The sequence below is a fragment of the Hipposideros armiger genome, unplaced genomic scaffold (genome assembly GCF_001890085.2).
Source record: "Hipposideros armiger isolate ML-2016 unplaced genomic scaffold, ASM189008v1 scaffold_6, whole genome shotgun sequence".
Classification (NCBI taxonomy): Eukaryota; Metazoa; Chordata; class Mammalia; order Chiroptera; family Hipposideridae; genus Hipposideros; species Hipposideros armiger.
Window position 1 is genome coordinate 4,626,221 of NW_017731356.1, and position 25,003 is coordinate 4,651,223.

Here is a 25,003-nt window from a genome sequence, read left to right on the forward strand (position 1 = left end):
TGGGATCCCCCATAGCTGGTGGAATATCATGCCACTTACTTGTTGAAAAGATAACTTCTTACTTAGCAAGTGCAAAGTGGAAGAAAGGGAATTTAAAAACAAGTATTCTTTCAAAAGACTGCTTTCATAATGATGGCCATTTATAGGGCACCTACATATGCCAGGCACCGGCCATAGGTATTTTCCTAATCTTCATAGCACCCAAAGTTAGATATTCTCTCTTTTAAGGTTAAAAATATCTTGCTGCAGATCTCTCACCAAGGATGTGCGACACTAAATCTGCCCTCTCGGCTGGTGGGGTGACTGACTGAATAAGCGATCAGAATCCCGAGGAAGAAAACATGCTGGCATTCCTTATTTACTTATGGAAGCATTAACTAATAACCCACAATACTGACGGAACCAGTGCCTCACCTGTAAAATGGTTTCACAGGTGGCGGTATATTCACTTTCACGTTTAAGCAGACAGCTCAACTCTCCAATTATGTCCCCACAAGTATAGTAGTCTGTGAAGTTGGTAATGGATTCTCTGTCAGCCCTGAGGCTTCTGTCTATCCCAAAGGTAGGAGGCGAACCATGCACCTGCAGAGGGACAAACAAACGTGTGCAAAGGGAAATCCACAATTAAAAACCCTTGACCAAGCCAGAGGCGCTTCCCCTTTCTTGCAATGATTACAATGGAAGGAAAAGGTTCATTAAGAGTCCACTCCGGTGTAAATTAGGCTCAATAAAAATCATGGTTTCTTTCACATTTCAACTCTCCACGGCAAGGAATGTTTTCAATCTTTAGCTTTAGAGATGGCCCATATTTACAGCTTCCTACTTATACCATCCTTAAAAATCCCAGCAAAAGTCGTCATTGTAATCTGCAACTAAGATAATCTCCCTCTCTGAGTTTATTAGATATTCTTACCATAATGAGCCAGTCATGCCTCGGGTGAAAAGTAAAACAAAAGACTTGTGATTACATGGATACATAAATCAGACATCCTGAACTAACATGCCTCCAAACTAAGCCACGATTTCAGTAAAAGCCTTGTCTCCCTTTAAGGTACTTAAGAATAGTTACCACGAGACAGCAACAGAAAACGTTTTCAGGGTGGACCCATGATGGTTGAGTTCCTTCGGGAACAGAACTGGTTAGGCATGGGTAGGGGAAGAAGAAAGGTAACAGGGAGCTGCAGAAATCAACCAGAAGGATAACAGGATTTCCCAGGAAGTGTAGCTGTAAACACCAAAGAGGGAAGCTATTGTTCAAGACACAGGGAACAGAACAAAGGGTCACTGAAGAAGTTGCTGTGCAAGTGCTCCCTCTCCTCGTGATTACTATTCAGAGTTTTAGGGGCTTTCATGCTTCCAAAGGACTTGGACATTTTTAAATTTAATTTTGAAGGCAGTTCAAAGGCCCTTTGGGCAATGAAGAAGGTCTCTCTGCTTTTTATAAACAAGTTACGAAGACAGCATCCGTGGGAGGCAGAGTTCGAAGGAAGGCCTTCCAAAATTCCTATCTCTTTGTTACTCGGTCACCCACTAGTCTAGGTACAGCTGTGAAGGGGTTTTGCAGATGGAATTTAAGATTCCCAGTCGGCTAATCTTAAAGAGATGATTCTGGATTATCCTGGTGGTCCCCGTGGAATCACATGAACCCTCAATAGTAGAAAAGGGCATAGAGTCAGTTAGAAAGATGCCACGTTGTGAGGACTGAATGTGCCTTGGCTCTGAGATGTGAGTGCCTCCGTGCAAGGACCAAAGAGGACCTTTAGGAGCTGAAGGTGGGTCCCAAGTGACGTCCGTCCTAAAGCTGGAAGGACCTGGATTCTACCAACAACTTCAATGAGCGTAGAAATGGTTTCCATCCCCAGAGTTTCTAGAAGGGAACACTGCCCTACTGACACTTTGTGAGACTCAGGCAGAGAAACTAGCAAAGTCCATAGGACTTCCAAACCCAGAGCTGTGAGGTGATACATCTCAGCTGCTAAATTTCTGGCAATTTGTTATGGCGTTTACAGAGCACTAATATAACACTTTCAGCTGAAATATCATTGGACTTACGTTTTAAGAAGCCTTCGTAGTCCAGTCATCACAGCAAAATTCTCCAAAGGAACACGTATGTGGCAGTTTTCAAGCATTTGAATTGACATACTTAATAAATACTGGTAGTGGCACATTTTTGTTATGCTTCTAATGGGAACATAGCACAGTGGCTCAGCACATGGATTCTCATGGAAGCAGCACAAAATAATGGCTAAGAGCATGGGCGCTGGAGGCAGACCCCGTGGGGTCAGAGCCCTCCTTCACCTCTCACTGTGGGCCCTCATGGGACAAGGGAATTGATTTCTCTGTGCATCAGTTTTCTCAGGTGCAAAGGAAGGTTGTTTCAGGGATTAAATGTCATAACGTGTTGCCATTCTTGCCACCCTTGTAAAAATTACGACCAATCTCTCCACATCTCCATCACCTCTAACATGCTATTTATTTAACTGATTTATTTTGTTCATAGTCCCATCTCCTTCTATGCCTCTATTAGAAAGTAAACTGTAGGAAAACAGGGGTTTTTGTCTACTTTGTCAATTCCATGTCTAGAGTGAACGGTGCCTGTTGCATGGCAGTAATTAAGTATTTGTTGAACGAATGGATGAAGAGTGCCAGACACTTAATAGGTGCTCTACATATGTTAGAGCATTGTATGTCTATTAATATATTAATAGTTTCTTTTCATAATCAATTTTGGTATTATTTGTTTATTTTAATCAAAGTTTATTGGGGTGACAATTGTTAGTAAAGTTACATAGGTTTCAGGGATACAATTCTGTAATACATCAATGTTGGTGTTTTCAAGGTCTGAAATACTCATTCCAAAAAATAGAAAGCCAAATATATTATTTGCATTATTAATAGAATAAGGGTTTGTCACTTGTAACCGTCAAGGATCTGGGAGTTCTTTGGGTCAGAACTGGGGTCACCCATGTATTCAGTTACTGGCACTTGGATTCTAAAGAATTCCTGCCCCTATCACCCTACTGACATCTTTCTCTCTTTCTCTGGTCACCAAAAGCCTCCTATCGGTCAGATAAAAAGTTTTATTTTGTTATTCTCATCCTATTTGTCTTCTGAGAGGATGTGACATTGTGATCTGTTCCCTCATTCTTGACTCTCATTTTCTTTAGGTGAGTGCCTCAGCCACTCCAAGTATCGGGCTCCTTAACCGAACATCACGGAAGAGACTGCTTCCTCCCATGGCTGCTGTGAGGGCTGAGTGATGGCTATGAAAGCGTTTTGTAAAATGGAAATACCTTTCAGATGTTAGGTACTATCATCACCTCTCTGCAGTAGTGTTTATTCTGAACAGAAATGGTTTCATTTGGAGAAGAGCTTCTGTTAAAAATTTGAAACTTTCTAGGTTCCTAATTTTCTCCTTATGTTATAGTCACATATTTCAAAATACATTTTCAGCAAAGAATAAATAGTTCCTTACAATTGCCATTCCTGAAATAATTAAGTAGATTCCTTGTGGCATTTCACCTTCATTACAAATGATTTCTCCATAGTCAAAATAGGCAATTTTAGCTCTTTCCTGAAAAAGAAAAAAAAACACAAGAAAAGAAAAAGTCAACATAAAAGCTTCACAGTCTACTTTTCTAAATGGAAATCAGACTTTAAAGGGAAAATGGCTTTCAGGTAGCATAAAAACAGAAACTATATTCTGAGGTTTGTTAATGAATCATAACCTGCTGACATACCTCATTAACCTGTAGGAAGGGAGAGAAGCAAGCAAGCTGTAGGCTGTGTGGTTAGTACCCAGTGACTGATAGAAACACCTGATAAATGATAGGTTGGGCGGATGTTTACAATAAACTGATAATTCTGACAAAGGAGACAGGGACCAGATATTCTGGGAAAATCCAGAAAAGTCACAGGACTGTGTCTTGGGTGTCAAGGAAAGACTTTACAGAGGAAATAACAGCTGAGCCAAGGCCAGAAGGAAGAGTAACAGGCAGACACAGGACGATGAGCTGATGTGGCTGTGAGGAGGAGGAAAGCTGATAGGCCGGGCCGTAGAGGGTAGTTTGGAAAAGCGATCTCAGGGATGGCATGAAGAAAACACCAGTATGGCACAAGAGGAACCAGATTTCACAGCTCAGTAGAACCTGACTTTGATTGCTGTCTTTCTAAAAAACAAGGAAAATGTCCTTATGGTCAAACAGATGCCTTAGATATCTACATGCCTGCATCACAAGGTCTAATACAACCAAATGTATGATAAAGCAACTGACAGTCTTTGTCACAGTTGTCCTGATTCTAAACATCTAACAAGTTTTAACAGGTTGATGAAAAAGTTGTAAACCTTATAATTCATACAATAGCCCTTTAATACTAAAGCCACAGACTGGTGGTCCATGGGTCACTCAGGCCACAGATATATTTTGTTTGGCCTACACAGTATTTTTCAATTTTCACATTGCTTGCCAAATGTTAAACATTTGGAAATGTCACTTAAAAATTCAGATTGATGGCTTCTCTTTAAAAAAAAAAATCTGACCGCTACATTGTTAAATCTAAGTCAATTTTCAGTCTTTATCTTATGTGATTTCTTAGCTTCATTTGACATAGTTGATCACTTTCTCCTTTTTGAAACACTTTCTTTACTTGGCTTCTGGGACACCACTCTAAGTTTTCCTCCTACCTGAAGGGGTTATTCCTTAGTCCTTTTGCCCCCAGTTTCATTAAGATATCATTGACATACAGCACTATATAAGTTTAAGATATACAGCATAATGACTTGACACACATATTGCAAAACAATCATTACAATAAGTTTAGTGAACATCCATCACATCATACAGGTACAAAAAAATTTTTTCCTTGTGATGAGAACTTTTAGGATCAACTCTCTTAGCAACTTTCACATACACCACACAGCAGTGTTAACTATTCTGCATTACATCCCCAGGACTTATTTATCTTATAACTTGGAAGTTTGTACCTTTTGTCCACCTTTCTCCAACTCCCCTGGCCTCCACCTCCCACCCCGACCCTCCGCCTCTAGTAACCACAAATCTGATCTCCTTTTCTATCCTCAATTCTTTTTGCTAATTCTTCTCGACCTCTAAATGTTGGATAACCCAGGACTCAATTTTTGGATGTCCATAATAATTCCTTAAGTTATCTCATCAAGTCTCAAGACCTTCAATATTACGTTTATGCTGATAACTCCAAAATGTCTATCTCCAATTTGGCTTCCTACCTGAGGTCCAGTCACATACCCAACTGCCGACTCAACATCTCCACTTGGATGTCTAACAGCTTTCTCAAATTTAACCTACTTAGAATCAGACTCTTGCCCAGCTATATGAATGTTGTCTTCCTTATCTAAGCAAGTGGTAACTCCATGCTATTTTCAGACTAATATCCTAGAAGTCATGCTTTCTCTAACACTCGCTCCGTCAGCATCCATCAGCTCTCTCTGCAAAATATATGAAGAGTCTCACCACTTCTCACCACTTGGACAAGTCCAAACCACCATTATCTCTCGCCTCCCTTATTATAATTGCCTTCTAACTGGTCTCCCTGACTTGCCTTTGTTCCCTTACAGCCTATTCTCAACATAGCACCAGGTGGCCATTTTTAAACGTAAGTGAGATCGTGTCACTTCTCTGTTCCAAACCTTCCAGTCAGTTTCTATTGAATTCCCAGAAATAGCCCAAGTCCTTACAATGGCCTACAAAATCGACCAACGGAGGCTCTCTACAGCTGTTCCCATGTCATCTCCTGCCTCCATCACCGCTCCTGTAACAGGGACCTCTGTGATGTCCCTTGAACATAGCAAGCACATGCCACCTCAGTCATTGCACCTGCCTGGAATGTTCTCTCAGACATGTCTATGGCCTTCTTTCAGATCTATTTTCAAATGTCACCTTATAGAGCAGCCTTCCCCAACCACTTCATATAGAATAGCTACCTAACCTTATTCTCTTTCTCACCTGTTCTCCAGAGCATTCATCACCATCTGACAGGCTATCTATTTATGTGTTGGCATGCTTATTGTCCATCTCCATCCATATACTATAAAGTCCATGAAAACATATCACTGCCATGTCCCCACACCTAGAACGGTCTCTGGCACATAGAAGATATTCAATGAATATTTGCTGAAAGAGCCCAGATTCCTATAGCAACACTCAGCCAGCTTTAGACTGAGTGTGAATTCTTATATGTGCCACAGTCCTCGCGGTTCCCCATTATATTACACCGACCCGGTTTTACTTTTATATTATTTGCCCGGCCTGTAGAGTAATTTAAATATGAGACCCTTGCTCTAAAAATAGCCTTTCCTAGAGTGTGCATCTGGAAGTCCAGAATTCTACAGCATAAAGTAAGATAGGACTGATTGGTAACAATCAGGTAATATAGATAGTTCATACTAGGCTGATACGCCATTGTGAAAAACTATCCCTTCCCTTTAGGCTCAAAATAAAATCTACTTTTCTGGGTTTTGCTGGGCCTCTGTTTTGAATTACCCTTTGCTGGCCATTACAGGATTCTTGATTTGGGCATTTGTTGTTGTTGTTGTTGTTGTTCATCTTGCATTAGGGAGTGGAAAAAATGGAAAATAATTATCATCAAACCTGAGCGAGAATAGAAGACAGAAACTTTACCTTGAAGAACGCAATGAAAACATCTTTGTTTTGCAGCCAAACAATATTATGAAGATATTTGTCAGGAGTAGGGGGTGGGATTCCCATTGGAAAGTTATTCAGTGCTTTCATTTTTGCAAGAAGTACCTAAAAATAATGAATCAGAATAATAGTGATCAGCCTATAACAGAAAAAGAATATTAGGTAAAAACTTTGGAAATCTAAATGAACTACTGCACACAAACTTAACCTTGACTACTGACTCCAAGCTTCTGTCACCCTGTTTAAATTATCCTGTAATCTTTTTTGTCCCTATTCTCCCTTTATTACTATTTTCACTTATGTATTATCTCATCTTCAATTTATCATCTTTATAATCCAGTTGACACTTATATTCTACCCTGCCTTAATCTCAAATTATCCAAAATTCACAGGTAATTACAATATGATTTAATGCCACGTCTTCTCAATTTCTTTTCACATGTATGATTGGCTTTTCTAAACCCTTCTAATTTGGGAGGATACAATTTCAGCTTTGTGGACTCAGAAGCCTCTGGCTTCTCCCACCAGGTAAGAGATAATCATTTATCTGCCTTATCCCCATGTCATCTCCTACAGGTATGCCTTATGGAACTCATGGCCTTGTAGTGTCATTATTTTTACTTATGTGTCTCTCTCCATATTATGTAACTTTTGTTGATTGGATGAATAAATGACTAAATGAAAGAATGAGGACGAGCCCATGGACTTGGAGTCAATGTTGTATTCATTAATTATCCTACTCTCAAGAGTCCATACCACATAGTAAGTATCCAGCGCATATTTTCTTAGTTAAATTAAATAGATTTACCTAGCTCTATAAGACCTGGGATTGATAATTATATCTCTTTGGCTGACAATTAAACAATTAATAGGCATTCAATTAGTAACTATTGAATGATTGTTTACCCATTACCTTTGTAAACAAACCTATAGGAAAAAATAAGTCTCTCTCCTCAAAAGGGCTATTATGTATTTATTTTAATTAATGGGCATCCAGCATTCGATTGAATCTTACAGGGCCTTCAAAGTGATAGATGGAAAAAAAATACAAAACACAATGTGTGTAGAGGTAGAGCTTGAAGAACACTCTAAAGCGGCCCTTCTCTTCCCTCTCACACACACGGAGGAGAAATCACATTACCCATTTAGTCCCCTGCCATGATGTTATGGAGACCAAAGAGATACAGCCATAAAGGGGCAAGTTGGCCTGTCCGATACCCACTTCCTTTCTGGGGCTATCGAGGGGGGACTATGTCCAGGGAGTGTCCACAAGCCCAGTGCATGGTGGCCTATGGCTGGGAGTGGCCAGTGACAAGGAAAAGCATGTGACATCCAGGAGCAGCTTATCAGTGAGTAACACAGACAGAATGTAGGACCAGCAATTCCATTTTTGTGCCTTATGCTAAGAAGCAGATAGACCCTTGTACAGGATGAAAAGAACATTGTTAGTTACACACACAGTCTAGATGGTAAATGTGATAGAGTGGTAGGATTAAATATTAAATATTAAACAATTTTTTCTTCTGGCTTATGTTCCTAATTTTTTTTTTCAAATACATTTATAACTTTTCAAAAGTCCATTTATCAGCTAACTGATTAGGGTGTCTTCCCTACTCTTCTCTTCTCAGAAATGCCTTCTCCCTCTCCCACCCCCCAACACACACACACACACACACACACACTGGTCCCCTCCCTACCATGTTAACATCATGTGACTCCCACCTCCCTTGCCACAGCTATTGGGACTGGGCAGCATATCCCACTACTCGATAGAGAAGCAAAATAAAAATCTAGTGAGTTTGCAGACAGAGCCAAAAGAAGATACCACAGAAGGCAAGCCTGATAGAAACTGAAGAATCTGAAAAAAACCTGGGTTCTTGTTCAAGTAGCTTCCCGAGGCCTGGCCACAGTCTGGCAACCATGGGTTCTGTAAGGTACTCTGTGTCCATATAATAAATCTTCCAACCTCATTTCTCTGCTAAATCAAGACCAGGCTAGCTTCTGTTACTAACCAAGAACAAAGTTTGGCACAGAAGACACCAGGTAGCATGGGCACTGGTTGCCACTGGCGTTGACAAAGGCTGTAGGGGAACTAGACTTGACATTGAGGTTAATCACTCATTTTTCAGTCTCTTGACATTGAGGTTAATCACTCTTTTTTTTTTTATTGTTAGTTTCAGGTGTACCAGTCTCCTCCACTCATTATACTCTGGCCCTGAGAAGCCAGGCTTGTGGAATCAAGCAATAGGGGAAGTTGCATTGTACCTTATTCATCTCGATGCCCTCATGGTCATCAATAATGCCTCTTGACCAAAGGAAGTTCAGGTTTTTCAGAGCCTTAGCAATCACGTTCTGGATTGCCTGCTTGGTCTTCAAGGCAATGACAACATCACGACCTCTGTGCTCGATGTGTCCTGAATGAATAAAGCTATCAGCAAGCAAGCAAAACAATAACCATGACGATAACAAATATTTGTATAATACTTTGTAATTTCCAAAGTATTTACACAATGTCCTGTTTCATATGGGATGTGTGAGGCTAGTAGGACCAGTTATTTTTATCTCCATCCTTTGGATGAGAAAAGTGAAGGCTGGCTTCTCCCACCAGCTGGGCGAGAGTCACTCTCTCTGCCATCTTCCTATGGCGCTCCTACCAATCTCCGTCATGGAACTCACGACATTGCAGTATCATTATTTGCACTTGTCTCATCCTCCATCTTAGACATTTTTTGTTGCATAGATGAATAAATGACTTAAATGAAAGAGCCCCTGGACTTTGGCTGGGGGGTCTTTCTGAGATCAAATCCCATATTTTTTCCTCCTTCAGGAACAGGAGAGGTCATGGACGGGACTGGGAGTCAAGGCTAAAACTGCGTCTGCTTCCTCTTCGTAACCCCAACACTGCGTACAACACCTGGCATCTGGAAGGTATTCAATCATTTTTTTAACTGAAATGAGATGACCAGTCAATTGAAAGTGACCATGATCAAGAGCATAGATTTTAGTGTCAGACACACCTAGGCTTGAGATCTGTCTGGCTCACCCCTTGCTAGCCATACGACCTCAGGTGAGTTAGCCTTTCTGAGCCTCGGCTGCCTCATCTCTAAATGAAGGTGATAATAGGATTTGCCTCAGAGTAATTATAAGCATTAAATTATATAACGCACAGAAAGCTGTTAGCACAGCTCCTGACATAATCAGTATTATCAGTTGCAGTAGCCATATGGAAACAACAGCCGCTCCCTTTCAGAGGACTGAATCAAGAAAACTTGGTAATATTCCACACTAATCTGAGGTCATATAAGAAAGCAGCTCCTAGGCCCCTAATCTTTAAGAGCACAGAAATAAAAATCCGCCTGTGGGTGAATGACAACAATGGTTCCTGGGCTTTCTGAGACAGTGCCAAAATATTCTGACCGATTGTCTCCAAAGCGAAAATGTCACTCATGAGGCCGTGTTCTTTCTATTTTGATTTGGAAAATATGATCCACATAAATCCATATGGCATCTTATAATGTGGTTATGAATGCAAAGTGGCTCTTCTTCATTTCACTTATAATAATTTCTGTTTTATTAAGGATCCACAGTACTCCAGGCTCTCTACCAGATACTTTTCATGCCTGAATGCCTGGCCCACAGCCCCCTCGTGAGGAAACCAGACCCAGGAAGCTTCGTCTAAAACCCTAAGGCTCCTGCTGTGTGCTAAACTCAAGCAGAGTGACTACAGGCGCTCAAGAAATGACACCCCTTTGCAGCCCCACACTCCTGAGTGTCCTTGCAAACCAAGTAAAACAAAACCAAACCCAAAACATCCTTTGGGAATCTTCGCGCGTCTTTTTCTTACAACCTTAAGGAATGTGATCCTGCCACCTTCATGCACTTTCCACACACCTCATTCCTTCCCCTGGGATTCCACAGAAATAATGGAATTCCTCTAACTGTCTGGAGTTATCTACTGATTAGCTCATACCTTCCACCAGGCTTGCGCATACCTTCCCGTTACATGTATTTAATAAAATGCTTGTTGGACGAATAAATGAAAGGATGAGTAATTGAATGAAAGCATGAACTTGTCTTTGTTTGGTTAAATTATGAGATGGTGGGTCTTGGAGCAAATTAAACCTGAAACATCGCTAGAGGCAAAAATGACAAACCTGAAACTAGCTTTGGGCACAGCATGAGAAGGCAGCATCTTTGGGAAAGACAATAATGCTGGGGAAAAGAGAAGGCAGCAGGAGACGAGGAAGACCAAATAAATATGAGATGGATTGACTCCATTAAAAAAGCCATAGCCAGGGCCTGCCAAGTGGCTCAGTTGGTTAAGAGCTTGCTCAAGGGTGCGAGTTCTGAGCAACAGCGTTTGGAGTCCCGGCCCAAGCTGAGCAGCCACTGAGCTACCAACAGGTGGCAGGATGGCTCAGCTTAAAAAAAACCAAAAAACATAACCTTGAGTCCAGAACTGAGCAGGGCTGCTAAGGATGGGGCATCGTGGTTGTCACTCATTCATAGAGTCACCAGGAGTCGGAGCTGACTCAACAGCACATAACATACACACACACAAGGCGTAATTTCAGGGAACCAGATATTCCAGTGACTTACCTAGTTCTTTGACAGCATCTCGTTTGTTGATTTCCAAAATTTTATATAATTTCTGTGAGAAGAAAAAACATTTATTACACCAAGTGCACTTCTGTCTTTGAAATCCGAGGGAAAAATAAGTGCAGTAGTGGAAATTTCACTTAGTTTATGATTTGGGGAGATATTTGGTTCAAGTCTCCCCTCCGTTTCATTGTGCTGCTCTCTCCAGGCTCTCACTCATGTTACAATGAATATCGTACAGTCAGTACCTCACGTAACGATTGTGTCTAAGGCTCCTCAGAAAGCACAGTGTGCGCCCCACTGAGCACCAAGGACGATTCTCATAGATGGAGCCCCACCAGGGGGAGCCAGTCTACTGGGAGCACAAAGACAGTGGACTAATGAGAAAATATGGCGTCAGTTCACGTTTCCTACTGATAATGCCTGACACAACTGAAGAAACAGCTCCATTTCAGGCTCTTCATGGGAATTAATCTCTAGCTTTGAGTCTTTCAGGGGTTTGCACTTGGTGACACCAACAGCCCTGGGGCCAAACAATGACAGTTCCTAGGACCATCAGGTACAGGTGATTGAAATTCTGCACCCAAATAATGGCATGGCATAGTGCTATGTACAGGGAACAACTGGTGTTTTATCCAAAGTTTAAGCAGTTTTTGGTTTAGAAAAATCATATGTAATAAGTCCCTCATTTTGAATATCAGAGCTCACTTATTAAATTGTTTCTTCTCACTCAATAACATTGAGTCAATATTGGGAAGGTGTCCAATTATTAGCCTGCCCACAGCACCCACATATCATGGTCCAACCCTGCTTGCCTAGCTGCATAGATAGCAGCTAAGCCCCCTTCATACCAAACTGGACCCACAGCAAACCCTGTAAAACTGCTGTAGAACGACCTGCACAAGACAGCGTAGGAACCGACTTCTGACTACAAGGGGAATATAATTGTGAAAGCCTGGACATATATGTGACTTGTCTAAAAGTGAGCTGCCACTGGCCAGTTTCGTGAATCATCCATGACACTTTCAGAATAAACACCAGTTTGATATCTAAACATATTTCCAAAAGCCACTTAAATCTTTATTGAAGTATCCTATAAAAAGGCCCAAGGGGAATGTGCTTCGTGTCATACACTTCGAGGCAACTACCCCCAAACCTCCAGGCTGGCTCCAAAACTCCACAAAACACATTCTTGCCACCCCCTGCCCTCCCCCCACCACACACACACACTGGCTCTTGTTTTTCTTCTCTTCTTGTTTCTGAAATATTTTTTCCTATAAATAGCTCTGTGTTCTAATATAGATCAATCTAGACTTTCCATAGGTGTTTTAATTTCCTTCTCCAAAGTTCAAAGCAAATCAGCAGGATAGAATTCTCTTGCACATTAATATTTGACCCAATATCAATGCTTCTTTGATAAATCTAAATAACATTTCTCTAGCTTATCTTCAAAGATATCATGAAAGGTGTCAGATACCTTTCTAAAATTCAACTATACTCTTCCTATAGTGTTCCCTGATGATAAAAGAAAATCTTAAATGCTGAAGACATTTAACAATATTTTTTATGTCTTTTAAAAGTTAAAAGATTAAGCTAGGTATCTTCACAGTCTCTTTATCTTTCCTGAATGTAATTAGAAAAGAGCCTCTCTTTCTTGGCTGAGAGCCTGAGATAACTAACAGTCATCATAAAAATTACCATATTTCCCCATGTATAAGACGCTCCCATGTATAAGACACACCTTAATTTTGGGGCCCGAAATTTGAAAAACAAGTATGACATAAAGTTATTGAACTCAAGTTTTATTCATCATAAAATTCATACAACTCCTCATCACTGTCAAAACTCCCAACCATTAACTTGTCCTCATCTGTGTTTGATGACGAATCACTGTCTTCATGTATTGCCTCGTCCTCAGTTCCATCTATGGCATTTGAAATCTACAACCACTGTATAAGACGCACCCAGTTTTTAGATCTCAAATTTTTTTAAAAAGGGTGCATCTTATACATGGGGAAATACAGTAAGCATCACAAACAGAAGGCATAAATCGTCCCTAGCCCATCCCTGACTTTATGACACAATCATTAGATCTCAAACTTTAGTATCTAGGGTGTAGTTTTATTGTCAAATTAAAAATCAGGAGTCTCACTTGGGCTGAGAAAATGCCCTTCAGCTTATTGATACTGTTCAATTTAGACCTTCATCTGCACATATGAAAATATAACCCAAAATCATCAAACATGGGGCAGAAAAAACAGAATGGAAGACAAGGTCCAAACTCAACAGACAAATGAACCTCAAGGAATCATAATTAGTACAAGAAACACAAATTTTTTTAAATAAAGATATTCAAGAAAATATTACATTAAAAAAAAAGCACTTGCTATGTAAAAAAAAAAAAAAAGAAGCAATCACAGTTCCTGGAGACCAAAAAGTGTCAAAAAAAGAAAAAAGAAAATTTAATAGATGGGCTGAATAGCAGAATGGACACAGCTAAAGACTCAATTAGTGACTTGGAAAATCAAGTTAAGAGGTTCTCATTGCAAAGAAGAAAGAGTTGAAAGTTATGAGAAAAATTGAAACAGACTAAATCCAGAAAATCAAAAATCTGTTTAAAATGGTTCCAAAAGCAGAAAATAGAAACAAGAGAGGAGAGGAAATAATCAAGGAAGTAATGGAAGAAGATAGCAATCTTCAGTAAAAGGCACTGCGAAGGACTGCAGGGCACACGTTTTTGTTTTGTTTTTTAATCAAACCTAGACACATCCTGGTGTAATTTCAGAACTCCAAGGATAAAGAGAAAACCCTAAAAGCCTCTAAAGAGAAAGGGGAAAAAGTCACCTACAAAAGCAAAAATAAAATCAAACGTATCAACAATGCCGAAGACAGAGGGACGATGTGTTCAAGAAAATGATTTTGGAGCATCAAACTATTACTTATGAGAGCAAAATAGATTTTTGTACCTATTAAGTCCACACATCCTATGGAAAAAATGACTATGCGCATAATCTAGCATAATAAAAAGGGAGGTGAAAGGAAGCTCATAAGGGTGGGCTGGGCAATAAAACCTAAAGGGAGAGAAAGGTGGTTAAAAAAAAAATTAATCCATTTGACTGTTTCATCTAGAAGCATCTCTTTCAAGAAGTAAATGTTTAATGACATTGGATCACATTTCCTTTGTTATGGATTGAATCAAATGATAGGTTCTACAGTAAATATTTATAAAATCATAACACAACACAAGTTGTTTTTTGGTTTTCCATGTATAGTATAGAGTCATCTGTTGAAAATAATGAAGACATTTAAACTTACAGAATAGAATGTACATGTTATAAACCTTTTCCCTGTAAAAATAATAACTCCAAAAATTTAAGATGGAGAGAAAAAGACAAGGTTAAAGGAGAGGAATGTTTTAATTTCCTTATACTTCATGACAGGGAGTACATAAAGGCTGTTTAGAAATAACAAACCAAGAATTAAATCCACATGCATATTATTAAAATTAAGAAGAATTTAACACAGGAACGGTGACTATGGAGCTGTCTCTGGGAAGGGGTGCAGTGGAGGGTTGAGAGGGGTGCCTTTCCTTCCTTCATTCTATTTTCAAGTTGTAAAATTGAAATTTCAAGTTGTCAACTTATTTTCAAGTTGTAAAATTTGTGTGATTATTTTTTACCATCTTTCCTGTGTGCTCTCCTCCCTTCATATATATATACTGTATATATGGGGGGGTGGGGAGTGCCAAAAGAATGTACACATTTTAAGAGATGTTAGCTATGTGATACTTTTCAAAGTTGAATCGAATTACGGTAGCAATGTGTAGTATGACATTTGCTCAAAAGACGGCGTTAATCAAATGAATGCTAGCATCATTCATTGTATTACAATTTTAATACAGTTCTCTCCTTTCTTAAAATGTGTATACATGTTTTTGGCACCCGCTGCATATGGAGTCAAAGACCTTACCCTCAGGCCATGCAGAGCCACTGAAATGCTCTTCAGCAGAAAATCATGCATGAAACTTAAAATAGCCCTTTAAGGAACATCCCTCTGCTAAATTGCAGAGCAGTCTGGAGTGGACAGACTGGCATGAGGCAACCTGGTTAACAAGGGATTCATTCCACCTCTGAGTTCCTAGGGAGCTTATGCCCGCCTTCCCATTTGGTCCTTATTGCATTCTGCCTGGAAATGCGGAGGGTCTTGAATGATGAAAAGTGAATAAATAAATACCACTGCTCATCCACCCCTCAGGGCCAGCATTTCAAGTTTTCACTGCCAAACCTTTGCGCTGTTTCCCTCTCTTCCTCCCCACTTCAGACCTACTACTTCCTTGAGGCCACGTTCAAATGCAAGGCCTGTTTGAACGATGCTTTTTCCAAGTGCCCTGCCTTTACAGAGTGTGACCCAGACAGATGGACTCTCTTCTCTATTCTGCACTCAAAAAATACAATAGTAGATGTTCTATGAAGATCATACATGAGATTAATAAGCAGCTGAAATCTAAAGAACACCGACTGTTCTCGGCAGCACCTCGTATAACATAATATACAATCGACTCCCCTTCACCTGCTATAATTTGTGTGTTGAGCCAAATACATGTAGAAACAGTGGGTTTTTTTGTGTTTTTGGGGGTTTTTTTTTAGAAACAGTCTTAAACGAAATGAATACACCAAAGTGATTTTCCCCAAAAAATGACGAGTGCTTGTCTCTCACCTCATAGATTGACTCTCGGCTAGAAATCTGTTGTATTAAAAATGCGGTATCCTCTTGGCTTTTGACATAGCCTTTTGTGATACTATACATCAAGCTGAGGCGTTTTTTGATCTGCGCTTCGACAATGTTTATCAGTAACGGTATTATTAACTGGAATAATGGAGAGAAGAAAAAAACCCGAAAATTTGATGAGGAAAAGTACCATCTAAGGCAGAGTTTTCAAAGTGTTGCCTCCAGACCAGCAATGGCATCACCCAAAGGCTTGTTAGAAGCACAAATTCCGCGGCCCCACTCCAGACCTGCTGAACAAGGAACTGTGGGGGTGGGGCCCAGAACCGGTGTTTTAGCAAGTCCTCCAGGTGATTCTTTGTGCATTCAAGTTTCAGAGCCACTCTCTAAAGAAATGGAAGCTCAGTATCTGTAAGGGGAACTTCCTACCACTGCCTTTCCCCCCACTCTCCTTACCCCAGATTTTAGGAGACAAGAGTGGTGGTGCCATAGCCTGGGTGATAGTTACCAATGAAATAAATCATCTCTCTGCACCTCAGTTTCTTCGCTTGTAAGATAAGAAACTTAGGGTATCTAAGATCTTTCTTACCTCGAAGTTTCTCGAACCCTACGCTGAGGCAGGAGATTGTAGTGACTGAAGAGAATGGGATTTTAAATACAAATCTTCCTGAGTTCAAATACCAACCCTCCTGCTATCTCTGTGACCTTGAACCTGTTACTCAGTGACTTTAAGGACTCAGCGACCTCATGTGTTAAGCGAGGGCATGAATACCTACCAAGTACCAGAATCCCAATGGACCTGCTCCTCATAAGCAGTGCCATCAGCCACAGAGACAGAGTCACGTCAGAGCACGTGGCAGACGGTGAGGGACCAGGTGACAAAGGAGGACAACGTAAACAGGAAAAGATCATAGCAAAGGAGTTACAAGAGCAAAGAAAGGGGAAGGTTTTTTTGTTTGGTTGGTTGGGTTTTCTTCTTGTTGTTGTTGCTGCTATCTTGGTTGTAAGCTTTGGGCAGAGGAAGAAATATTAAAGTAGATTTTATTTTTTTAACTTTATTGGGAAACAGTGTGTTTTTCCAGGACCCATCAGCTCCAAGTCAAGTCCTTGTTTTCAATCTAGTTGTAGAGGGTGCAGCTCACTGGGCCATGTGGGAATCGAACCAGCAACCTTGGTGTTATGAGCCTGCTCTCTAACCACCTGGGCTAACCAGCTGCCCTAAAGAAGATTTTTACAAGTTTTATTCCATGATGCACTGACACCCGCCTTGAGCTGGATCCTAAGAGGATCTAAACTAAAAATCTCCAATACTTTTCCAAGCTCTCCAAAGCACCTAGCTTGACATAGTAGTGACATCTACTTCAGAAAGCTAATTATAATGATTTAATTAGCTAATGTACTATGATCCTGGAACATAGTAAGTGCTCCATAAAATAAGCTAATCATGCCTGTATTAAGTAATTATATTAATTCCTGAAATAACTTCGCTGAGATTTGTCAGAGTGTGCTGGACAGAAGTGGTAACTGGTTCACACTCTAAATCGAGTTGACTTCCACAATAATACATCTTTATTTTATTTTATTTTATTTTAATAATACATCTTTAAATCTTTCTTTCACTCAGAGAGACTTTTCACAAAGTTCTGCTTCTAAAATAATTATTTTCCATTCATCTGCATAAGATCTCTTTACAAAACCTGATTACCTAAGGAAGCTTCTACCTTCCATTTTAAAACCTCGCTTCATACTATGCATTTCTGATTTCTAGAGTAGTTTGTATTATGGCGGGGTTATCTCTTATGTGAGCACATAGCTCTAATCTCAGCTCATCAGGCAAACATTATAAGTAATCAAAATTACCCCTTAAGCAGATTTTGCATATACACCTCTGTACAGTAGCTCTAAATTTCTTATGAACACTAAAGTTTGGTAAATTAACATAGAATCAAAGAAGGAACAAAAAAGAATGTCTACAAGCACAAGTCTGGGCATTTAAACAATTCTGCCTTTAAGATAACCATTACATTTCTTGGAGAATGGGAACTAGATGGAGGATTCTAATGTATACCTTTTACCATCAGGGTTTACAGCACCTTTCAAAAAATATTTAGCTTCTATAACTTCAATACATCCTAAGACTTATTTAATGTAATAAGAATTAAATGACTCAAAAAAAAATGGAGGGGCAAGAGAAATCATCTAAGGCTCCCAGGTTTAAAAGCTTATATATAGTCCAACTCCTTGGGAAAGAGAGAAAGGAGGCTTAAGAGCGGAGACTGAAAATCTGAAAATCTACCTCAGAATCAAAACCAGAGAGATGGAAAGAAGCAACAGTTGTTGTGAAGGTTGCAGTAACATTAACTTCCGTAGGAAGGATGCTATGTGAGTGTGGACTGTGGAGAAAATTTGTTTATGCTACCGCACAGTTAGGGGTTTATGAGCACATTTTCCTAAAACTTGGAGAACTCGTTTCTGGGCTATCCTACTTTAAGTGCAGCCAGACTTTTTATTCACTCAACAACTCTTTAGCAAGTACTTACTGTTACATATGCTATGGCACCGTTCTAGACCATAGGTTACACCAGTGATCAAAACAAAGAGACCCACCTCGCTGAGAGGGCAGACGACACACATAAGAAGGTGATAACGCTATGGGGGGAAATAAAACTTAAGCAGGGAGAGAGGGATCAAGAAGATGGAGGGGAAAGCTGAGAGTATGGAGGGCGGGATGCCATTCTACACAGGGTGAGTCAAGCAGAGACCCATAGAGAGAGTGTTCTAAAGAGAGACTGCTCCCCCCCCCCCATTCCTTTCCAAACAGTGAGGTTTCTTAACACATTTAACCAACAGTGTAGGAAAAAACCCCAATATTCAAAAATGTGAAGTTTCCTACCTTGATGAGAGGAATAAACCTAATTAGTCTGAAATATCCTACTATTACTGTAATCTGAATGAGAATCAAGTTTCCCGGTCTAAATTTGACAAAATATATACAAAAGATATCAACAATTCCAATGAGCATGATAAAAAATTCCAGAGTATTCCAATGTTGGTGAAAATACTTCCTTTTCAAAACTGTTATCTGTTTAGAAAACAAATGGAACATATGTCATTTCAAAGCACAGATACAATGATGTATCCATGGATACATCCAGAGAAGAATCTTAAAAATTAAGTTAAATCCTCAAATACAAATGAGTTTTATTCCAGAAGTTGGGTTTTAAGTTAGTCATTGGAAATTCCAATGAATTAAAAATTCTTTTTAATTTTAAACATCAAAAATCATCATCTGATTCAAAATATATAATCGACAATGTAGCTGGAATGCCAAAACTAGCCATGGAAAATAGCAGTAAACAAGCTCATTGCTATACTATTAATAATAATTAACGTATGAAAACAGGAACACTGGTAAATCATCTTTGAAGTACACAGTAATTCTCCTTTTATGATGAGGACCTAGCAAAGTAATATTTTTTTTTAAGATTTTTTTTATTGGGGAATTGGGGGAGGGGAGCAACGCTGGGGAATCGGGGGAAGGGGAACAGACAAATTGCTGTCCTTTTGTTCTTCAGTCTAGTTGTGGAGGACGCAGCTTCACTGGCCCATGTTGGTATTATCATTACGCTCTTCCGAAGGGAGGCAGATCAGTCGCTGGCCATTGGATGGCCACACACGCTGGCTGCAGGCCACTCGCGGTAGCTCACGGCAGCCCCACTGCAGCCCCACTGCAGCCCAGCTCCAGGTCAAGCCAAAGTAATTTGTTTTTATTCACTTGCTTATTTTTGGCATCATTACAGAGACTATCTGTGGGACACACCTTGTCTGGATTTCCAGGTCTCTTTACCTGATCTTTGAGGCTTCTAACTCCACTATTATGAGGATGCCTACCTTATCTGATATGCAAGACTGTGACTATTATATTGGTTTCATTTTTGAACCCAGAAAATTCAAAAAGATTACTAAATTCTAGGATTCTATCAACTGTTAGAGCAAATGGCTTTTATATCAAGTCACTTCAAAAATATGACAAAAATAAATTCACAATATCTGCATTGTTCTTTTTATAGTATACATTTCTATTTTAAACAGTACCTTCAATGCTGACACTAATACATATAAAAAGACAAAATAGTAGTTTACTAATATCAGTGACAACACATTTAATTTTCTTGCCATTGGCCATAGATGAATTATCATAGGATAAATGTACAGGAATGAGATAATATGTCCTATGTATTCAAATTCTTCTGAAAATACGACATGATGCACAAATATGAGAAATTTATTTTTCCTAAAAAAAGAGAGATCAAATAAGATGTCAGGTTACTTTAATGGTATAACAAGATGTGAAGTTCAACATTTGTTTAAACAAATCAGTCACATGAATTTGAAGAAAGTATAAATAATATAAAATAATAGATAAGCAAAAATCTAAACATACTTTCTATATATAAAAATCATAATGGAGAAAGATAGAAATATGGCTCTTGTTAATCTATATCAGGAATAGGGGGCATTTTTTTTAAATCGAGGCAATAATATGTAGGAAACAGTGCAAAGATTCATACACTGAAAGTAAGAAACAAATTTAGAGGAAAACATCAGCATTGTTTAAAATTAAAAACAGAGGAAAAAATATTCTATTCAATAATTACCATGACATATTTAAAAAAATTTTTCAATCCATCAAAAGTAGAGCCTAACAAAAAGAGGCTATCCCTAGGGTTTTCTTTTTTTATATTTCTTTTTTAAACTTAATAAATGGAAGACAGTAAAAAATTATCAAAATTTGTTATGAAAGGTATGTTAACTCCCACTTAAAATTCAGTTATTTTAACGCTCCCAGTATCTTCTCATTTTGTCATACTTGATTAGTAGAAAAACCTTGTCTTCCTTGCTCTTAAAAAGCATGTAAGTTCACAACTTATGTAACAAAGAACATACCCAAGTTAAGGAAAATCTGCATCTTGTGATACTTTGCAAAGCTGGTTATAGGTGTTATTAATGCCATGGTGTGTTTTTCCTAATTACAAACATCAACAGAGCCACCCTAGATGAAATTAAGCTGAGAACTGGATCTAATCCACAAGTTTGGTATTTCTCACCCAGCTCGGCGTTATACCCAGGAGAATATCAGAATATGGAAGCTGCCCCGTGTGTAAAATGACCCTAAGACATGGCAATTAAAACTTGAAGAATCCAAATATGACATCCACCTCGCCTTCCTGCCCACATTCTAATACAGATGTCAACGAAGCCGCTGAACAGCGGCCAAAGAGGAGCGCGCGCTTTGCTTCTTCGGCACTCAAGCAATAAGCGTTAACCATAATATCAGTTTGTTCTTGATAAGAAAAATCGAGATAATCTACTCTGACAATGTAGAAAAGGTCCTATTTTCAAACACCTTGTTATTAAAAGGTTCACAAAACTTACCAGAGTAGAGTAGGTGAGTTATCTTTATGATAGTCCAAAAAAGTTAACATGTTTTTAAACTTTATAAGCCAACTTCTAGTTCTTACGTAAGTTAAAACATCATAGATACTCATGAATCTAACAGAGAAAAATAGAGATATATGTTATAATAAAAAGCAAGTGCTACACTTGGGGGTAATATAAAATGGAACTTTATCCTAACTATAAGTGTAACGTGGGTGTATTAAGTATGCTCAGTCCTGAGCCTCTGTATCTATACACCTACCCACTCACGGTCATGATACAGGAACTTTTTAGCATGAAGCTCCTGCAGCTTCTGTTCCTGGAACCAGTCCTGACCTGAGGTAGAACATAATTAAAGCTTCTCCAGACCAATTCTTTGGGGTTTGGAATCAAGCTTCCCTTTGTCATGCCTTGCCTAGCCCAAGCCTCTCCAAAGCCCTGAAGGCCCTACCTTTCCCAAACTTTATGTAGGAACGGATGCCAGATCTCCCAGATGGATTACCAGGCTGCTGAAATGTTAGCTGTCACCCAGGTAGGATCTCCCTTCATTGCTGCCCCACCATCTGTTATCTAATGTTTGCCAGGACTGTGACCACATATCAATATATCTCTGCGATACTGAGCTTTTCCCACCAGGCTGACTTGCATCTATCAACACCATCAGGTGGGTCAATTACTCTAGAGCCTGCTCCACCCCAGGGGGTGGTCTAATCTAAAGGCAGGCTCCAGGCTTCCCCACCTCCCCTATCCAGTAATTTAGTAAATATGATATAAAGGCAAAATACTGATAAGTAATTGAAGCTATCTGGGTTCTCTTCCATAGCTCCCCTAGTCTCTTATCTAATTATACTACAGTTAGACCTTCTTCCAGAATCTCCTAATGTCACCAAGGTTCTGAACGTTTGGGGAAAAAAATGTAAACAAGTTAAATAGGAAGTGGATGGATGGATGGATGGACAGATAGATGGATGGATGGATGGGCAGGTAGATGAAGATAGACAAGATAAACAGATTGATCAATCTGGACAGTTAACTCTCAGTTCATTCATATCTTATCACATACCCATTCAATTTTGGAAATATCAATCAAAGAAGTATTATACTTACTTTCTTTGGATGGGGCAATAGCTTTTGGTTGCACCAATTAATATCCGAGCTGCCTCTATACCAAGGAGTCCATCTTTACACTGTTTTTCAAAGCTACTCTAAACATACAATTTTAAATAAAAATTACAAAGAACCAAAACATATATGTAATGAACTTTGGTTAACTACATGGCCCTCAGTATTATTATTATTGAAGTTATTATATGAAAATAGGCTTTTACCCCCCAAAAATGTTATAGCAGGAAATAAATTTTATTCAATTTAAATATTTACTAGGTATTTATTTTTTGCAAAGTACTGTCCTGGAAGTTTTAAAAGATACAAATGTTCCTATCTTTAGAAAATTTAAAATCTATACAACTCAGAGTTTACTTCAGAATATAAATAGCATCGCAGCCTCAAAAAGAACTACCTACCAAGAGAGGTAAGTAAACTGTGTCCTTTTTTAAAACTGTTTTCTAGGTTTATTGAGATATAGTTGACATATAACATTGTGTAAGTTTCATGTGTACAACGTGATGATTTCATATACATATATTTTGCAAAATAATTACCGCCATAAGGCTAGAAACACATCCATCACCTCACATAATTACAACTTTCTTGTGTCTGCTGAGAATATTCAAGAGTCACTCTCCTTGCAATGTTCAAGTATACAATACAGTATTGTTAATGATATTAGTTAACATGCTGTTAATATTAGACCCCCAGAACTTATTCATTTTATAACTGAAAGTTTCCACTTTGACCAACATCTACCCACTATAGTGATCTTCTTTGTCTCTTGTGACCAATTTTTACTTCAAGTCTGTTTTATTTGATGTAAATATAGGCACTCCTGCTCTCTTTTGGTTACAATTACATGGCTTATCTTTTTCCAGTCCTTCACTTTCAGCCTACGTGTGTCCTTAAAATTTAAGTGAGTCTCTTAAAAGCAGCATATAGTTGGATCTTGTTTTTTTATTCATTCAGCCCCTTTGTCTTTTGATTGGAGGATTTAGTCCATTTACATTTAAGGTAATTATTGGTAAATAAGGACTTATTGTTGCCATTTTGTTTTATGGTGTTTTGTTTTTAGTTCCTTTGTGCATTGCTTCTCTTGCCGTCTTCCTTTGTTATTTATTTTTGTAGCGGCATATTTTAATTCCTTGCTCTTTCTCTTTGATGTATCCCCTATATATTTTTCTTTGTGATTACCATGAGGCATACATAAAACATCTTACAGATATAACTACACAGTACTCTTGTGTCAACCCACCCCGTGACCCCCAAAATAAATCAGGAGAAAAGCCATACCTTTTAGGTGCCACTGATATTAAACTTAGAGAATAAAGTTACCTCCTGGGATACTTCCTTCCTTGCCAAACATCCTTCCTCACATGCTGACCATAGACTCTTGCTTTATTGTTTATAATGTATTCATTGTGGAAACTGCAAACCTTCCCAAGGCGAGGCTCCAGAACATTCCCCAAATCACCTTCCCCACGTTTTATTGGTCAAAACAAGTCACAAGAACAGCCCAAATTCATGGCGGAGGTATATAGACACCATATCTTAAGAAGAGGCTCTACAAAGAATTTGTGACTATATTTTACTGCTCTGGATAAGAGCCTTTCAAACTCCGAAAATATTTTAAATTAAGTATTGAGATGTTTAAAAGAATAAAAACATAATATTTTCATATTAAGAAGAAATGTGTTATTTAACAGAAAAAAAATGAAAGAAGAGAAGAAGGAATTTATAAATTAAAAGACACTTAAAGGGCTTATCCATTAATTGCAATGTGCTAACTTTATTGGAATCCAATTTAAAAATATAAACTGTTAAAATATGTGTTGATCACATTTATGAAACAACTGGAAATTTGATCTACTCAATATTTGATGTTATTAAGGAATTATTAAATTCAGGTGATATATTAGTATTTTACTGTGTTTTTTAAAAGACTTTAAAATGTAGAGATACAGACTGAAATATTTATAATGAAATAATGGTAGGATACCTGGGATTTGCTTCAAAATAATATAAAAAGCAGGGCCGGCCGAGTGGCTCAGTTGGTTAAGAGCACAAGCTCTGAGCAACAGGGTCGTCGGTTCAATTCCCAGTGAACTGCGCCCCATCTGAGCTGCCGCTGAGCTGCCAATAGGTGGCAGGATGGCTCAGCTGGTGGGAGTGCGTGCTCCTAACAAGGTTGCCAGGTGGAGTCCCGTATGGGACGGTGGGTTATGTCCCCCGCCCCCCATGTCTGCAACTAGATTGGAAACCGCAAGTGGACTTGGAGCTGAGCTAGTTGCGCCCTCCACAACTAAGACTGAAGGACAACAACTTGTCTGTTCCCCTTCCCCAATTCCCCAACACTGTTCCCCTTCCCCAATTCCCCAATTAAAAAATCTAAAATAATAATAATAATAATATAAAAGGTGAGGGTGAATGCGGGTGCAAATGCAACAGGTTTG

The 25,003-nt window shown here is 39.0% G+C and overlaps 1 protein-coding gene across 1 annotated transcript in view; it reads right to left on the minus strand.

Moving 5' to 3' along the window:
• SLC9C2 (solute carrier family 9 member C2 (putative)) overlaps positions 1-25,003 on the minus strand; it is a 57,337-nt gene that overhangs the window by 10,248 nt on the left and 22,086 nt on the right. The window contains 10 exon segments of the mRNA XM_019647105.1: positions 415-582; positions 3,476-3,574; positions 6,657-6,782; positions 8,943-9,091; positions 11,277-11,328; positions 15,993-16,142; positions 18,895-19,083; positions 20,097-20,376; positions 21,468-21,554; positions 22,548-22,645. Coding sequence (XP_019502650.1) covers positions 415-582; positions 3,476-3,574; positions 6,657-6,782; positions 8,943-9,091; positions 11,277-11,328; positions 15,993-16,142; positions 18,895-19,083; positions 20,097-20,376; positions 21,468-21,554; positions 22,548-22,645 — 1,398 coding nt within the window.